The sequence below is a fragment of the Eurytemora carolleeae genome, unplaced genomic scaffold, assembly GCF_000591075.1.
Source record: "Eurytemora carolleeae unplaced genomic scaffold, Eaff_2.0 scaffold103, whole genome shotgun sequence".
Lineage (NCBI taxonomy): Eukaryota > Metazoa > Arthropoda > Copepoda > Calanoida > Temoridae > Eurytemora > Eurytemora carolleeae.
This window is the reverse complement of record NW_019396276.1, coordinates 91,863-96,550: the sequence shown is the minus strand read 5'-3', so window position 1 is coordinate 96,550 and position 4,688 is coordinate 91,863. Positions and strand designations below refer to the sequence as shown.

The 4,688-nt window shown below is 32.2% G+C and overlaps 1 protein-coding gene across 2 annotated transcripts in view; it reads left to right on the top strand.

Annotated features, from left to right (window-relative positions):
• The first annotated feature begins 1,106 nt into the window (after window positions 1-1,106).
• LOC111699949 (N-acetylglucosaminyl-phosphatidylinositol de-N-acetylase) overlaps window positions 1,107-4,688 on the top strand; it is a 6,944-nt gene continuing 3,362 nt past the window's right edge. The window contains exons 1-4 of one of the 2 annotated variants that reach the window (XM_023470749.1): window positions 1,107-1,371; window positions 1,730-1,791; window positions 3,645-3,743; window positions 3,875-4,022. In XM_023470749.1, coding sequence (XP_023326517.1) covers window positions 1,183-1,371; window positions 1,730-1,791; window positions 3,645-3,743; window positions 3,875-4,022 — 498 coding nt within the window. In that variant the 5' untranslated portion in view covers window positions 1,107-1,182. The remainder of the gene's footprint in view (window positions 1,372-1,729; window positions 1,792-3,644; window positions 3,744-3,874; window positions 4,023-4,688) is intronic. The other variant, XM_023470748.1, reaches the window with a different exon arrangement.

Sequence of the window (4,688 nt, the reverse complement as noted above, 5' to 3'; positions counted from 1 at the left end):
CTTTGACCGGCCAAATTTATTCAATTAAAGTCAAACAAACTACATTTTTAGAAAATAACCGTCAAAAATATTATTTAACGATTAATTCATCACTTAAATCCCGATTTCATTCCTTAAATACAACAAAATTTGATAAAACAATTGAATAATGCTGTTTATCAAACGTTTTCCCGCACGGCAGCGTTGTGCACGAATGCCGAGTAGGAATCACGAATCATGAATAAATAGTTTATTGATCGATTGCAGGATCGTCTTCATTTTACATTTTCCTTTTTTTTAAATAACAACGATTTTGTTGTATTTTTCATATTTGGAAAATTCAACTTTTTTAAAATGTGATTTCTGAATTATCAAAGTTTATTATAAAAGGTTTTAAATCTTAAATAATGACTGTTGTTGCCTGTTCTACGCAGCAAAAGTAACTTCATGACATTCTAAACACTACGCGGAGTTGTAAACCTTAATAATTTTCCGGAGCATTTGCGCTATTTCACTTTAGGAAATACTTTTGAGCTGTCGCCTGTCGTCCGACGAAAACTCATGTAAAACCTTATCTATTTTATATTTGGGGTTATATCGTCTTTGATACACATGTAATTTTTATATCGTCTTTGATACACATGTAATTTTTATATCGTCTTTGATACACATGTAGTTTTTATATCGTCTTTGATACATATGTAATTTTTATATCTTCGTAAAATACAAATCTTTTTATTATCTTTCAACTTCGGGGAACTTGTTTGTCAACAAGTTATCAACTTAAAATATTTATCATCGAAAAAAACATATCTTGGGATTTCTGTTGTCTTCTTAACCTTATCTCCGCTGGGGTACTTGAAAACCAGGATACGCTGGGGGGGGGGGGGGGTGTTTTGGCCCCCCCCCCCCCCCCCCCCCCCCCACTCTTGTCGATTTTGATATGATGATCTGAAATATTACTTGATCTTGCAGTCAAAGTTGGACATGTGGCCGAAACTCTCCGGCCCCTATCGTAATCCAGCCGCGGTGCTTAAGTGTATGAGTAAATAGTTAGAAAATTGGTATAATATAACGGAGCTATGTTGGTATATACATGACAGAACCACTTAAATTTCACGTCCACGATAACTGTTTTTAATTTCTTTAGGAAGAAAATGTAATATGACTAATAGGTTGTGAACCAGATGAACGAACAGTACAATGGAGGATCTTACAATCCTTCTGGTTCTCATTCTAATCTTCTGCATTATCATTTACTTCCTCCTCTCTACCGTCCAAGCATGGAAGCAAGGGAAGCAGTTGATGGGCGCCAAGCGTGTCATGTTGGTCATCGCGCATCCCGACGATGAAGTGATGTTTTTTGGTCCGACGATTCTCGGACTTTTAAAGGTATGACTTTTAAATTCTAAGTTTAAACCAGTTTAAACTTTTGTCCATTGAGACAAATCCATCATGCCCCCCTCCCCCCTCTAGCCACAAATCAATATTTTCTTCATAATAAAGATTATCTTTTTTGAAAGATCCTGAAAAATATACTTTTTCTTTTATTTGTAGAGCTGTGATATATTTATCTATATTTCTTCTATTTGTAGAGCTGTGATATATTTATCAATATTTCTTCTATTTGTAGAGCTGTGATATTTATCTCTTATATTTCTTCTATTTGTAGAGCTGTGATATATATCTGTTATATTTCTTCTATTTGTAAAGCTGTGATATTTATCTGTTATATTTCTTATATTTGTAGAGCTGTGATATTTATCTGTTATGTATGTCCAGTGGAGACTACAAGGGAGAGGGAACAAATCGGTAAATATTAAATGTAAGGGACTGTCCAGGCGCGGATACAGCGGGACCCCCCCCCTTTTTGAAAAAGGGGGGGTATCTTTTGATCTCCCCCCCCCCTTTTCTAGAGACTAACATAAAAGCTAACTGTAGATTTAAGTTTTAACCAACGTTTTTAGTAATTGAATATGATTCTTTCCTATTTTAAAAGTTAGGTTTATCATGATTTCAGCATTGAAACACTATAGTTTTGAGTAACATTACAGCGGCATCAAAAAGAAATTTTTTGACATTTTTCCGAAATTTTACAGAAACAAAATTGTATTCCATTTGGAATTCTTTTTGGCATGTTTTTAAAATGAAATGGTTACAAAAGTTAGAAACGTATCCCTGATGAAATGATTTGCAATGATAAAAAATTAAAAAAAAAAACTAATACAAATGAAAATTTAAATTTAAATACACGGGTATTTTTGAAACCGACTTAAAATCAAATTACAAAATATAAAAATATTGAAAATTAACCGATTTATAGCAACAAAAAAAAAACACATTTTTGAGTACTAAAATATATTCAGATAGAGAAATAACTTATTTTGACCATAGATTGCCCAATTTTTAACATTTTTGAACTCGCAAAATTTATTGATACCCATTTTTTGTAGCAATTGAGTTTTAAAATTATGTCATAAAAATTCAAGAAGAATACATTTTTGCCTCTGTAAAACGATTTCAGAAAAAATTCACAAAATTGCACACCCCTAAATAATAGTATTTGATGTCAAAGTTTTTATATCTAAAATGATATATCCTCCACCTTATTTACTTGCTGGCTAATATTTTTCTTGCCTGGATGCTTGAACGAAAAATTTGTAAGTACAGTTACAAGGTGGCAATAAATTTTACATATTTTAAGAGTAATTTGATAGTTTGAGCACTTAAAATATTTACTCTCAATGCTAATTCTTTAAAATAAATTGTGGGGGGCTCCGCTCGGTGCCCCCCCCCCCCGTCACAGTTTTATTGTGAGTTTGATCCCCCCCCCCTTTTCAAATAGCTGTATCCGCCCCTGGGACTGTCGTTTGAATTTCAAGTGATCCTCCATTATAAGAGAACAATCTCCGATTGAAAACGGTGCCCTTTATCTAATCAATAATGTGGAAGATAGTTAATGTACTTCTAGCTTAAAATTTCCTCAATTGTTTCTGTAGCAAGAAATCTTCAAATCACTTCTAGAGAAACAACAATTGAAAATAACCAATTTTCAGGAGAAATCATGGATATCTTTTTTATTTGTATCATGCAAATTTTTTAAGGGTATCGTTGAGAATTGGACATGTCAGTTTACAGATGAAGGTTCACTTTAAATTACATCTACATTCTACGGCCTCTTTAAGTATTAATAAATTGAAAAAAGGAATTAATTAAGTTATCAATCAATCGATTAATCAAGTATCATTCAATAGCAAACCCAATTATTTTTGATAAATTATAAAAAAGAAGAAAAATGATAATGTCAAGGATTTATAGACCCGTACCTCATGTTCTCAAATCATTAATTTTATATTCTTTCATGAACAAATAAAAAAGTACGGATGAACTGTTTTGTTGTTAAGTAAGGATGTGCTGTCTGAATGTTGTTAAGTAGGGATGAACTAAATGAATGCTGTTTAGTAAGGATGAACTCTATAAATGTTGTTTAGTAAGGATGATCTAAATGAATGCTGTTTAGTAAGGATGAACTGTATGAATTCTGTTTAGTAAGGATGAACTGTATAAATGTTGTTAAGTAAGGATGAACTGTATGAATTCTGTTGAGTAAAGATGAACTGTATTCATGCTGTTGAGTAAAGATGAACTGTATGAATGTTGTTTAGAAAGGATGAACTGTATGAATGTTGTGCTGAGATAGGAATACCAGAACAGAATATTCTTCTAATAAAACATTCAACACTCAGAGACGATCCAAATCTTAGGCATGGTGTTCAAAATGATTTTGAAATTTTTAAAAACACGTCAAGTACGTCCCGTCTAAAAAAACGTGTTTTTTGGGAGGGGGTAATTTCTCTCTGCATTATTTTTCAAAGATTTGAACGCCTGGATTAAGATGGCGGGAGGAGCTAGTAAGTGAGATAGTGCTGCGCCATGTGGCTGCCCTGAGTATAGATACGGTCATCACGTTTGACCGGTACGGAGTTTCCGGTCACAGGAATCATATAGCGCTCTACTACGCGATGGGATGCTTAGCTATGGAGGTAAAAATCTATTTTTCATTAAAGGACATCAACAATAAACTCTGTAATATCTAAGTGAAGATTTAAGTTTGGTAAGCAGTTGTTTCAAATTTAATTCATGATTCATAGTGTCCCTGAAAATATGAGAAAAAAATTAACAAATTTTAATATCGTCCTTGATGCACGTGTAATTTTTATATCGTCTTGGATACACATGTAACTTTCATATCGTCTTTGATACACATGTAGTTTTATATCGTCTTTGATACACATGTAATTTTCATATCGTCCTTGATACACGTGTAGTTTTTATATCGTCTTTGATACAAATGTAATTTTCATATCGTCTTTGATACACATGTAATTTTAATATCGTCTTTGATACACATGTAGTTTTTATATCGTCTTTGATACACATGTAATTTTTTTATCGTCTTTTATACATATGTAATTTTTATATCGTCTTTGATACACATGTAGTTTTTATATCGTCTTTGATACACATGTAATTTTCATATCGTCTTTGATACACATGTAGTTTTTATATCGTCTTTGATACACATGTAATTTTCATATCGTCTTTGATTCACATGTAGTTTTTATATCGTCTTTGATACACATGTAATTTTTATATAGTCTTTGATACACATGTAATTTTTATATCGTCTTTGATACACATGTAATTTT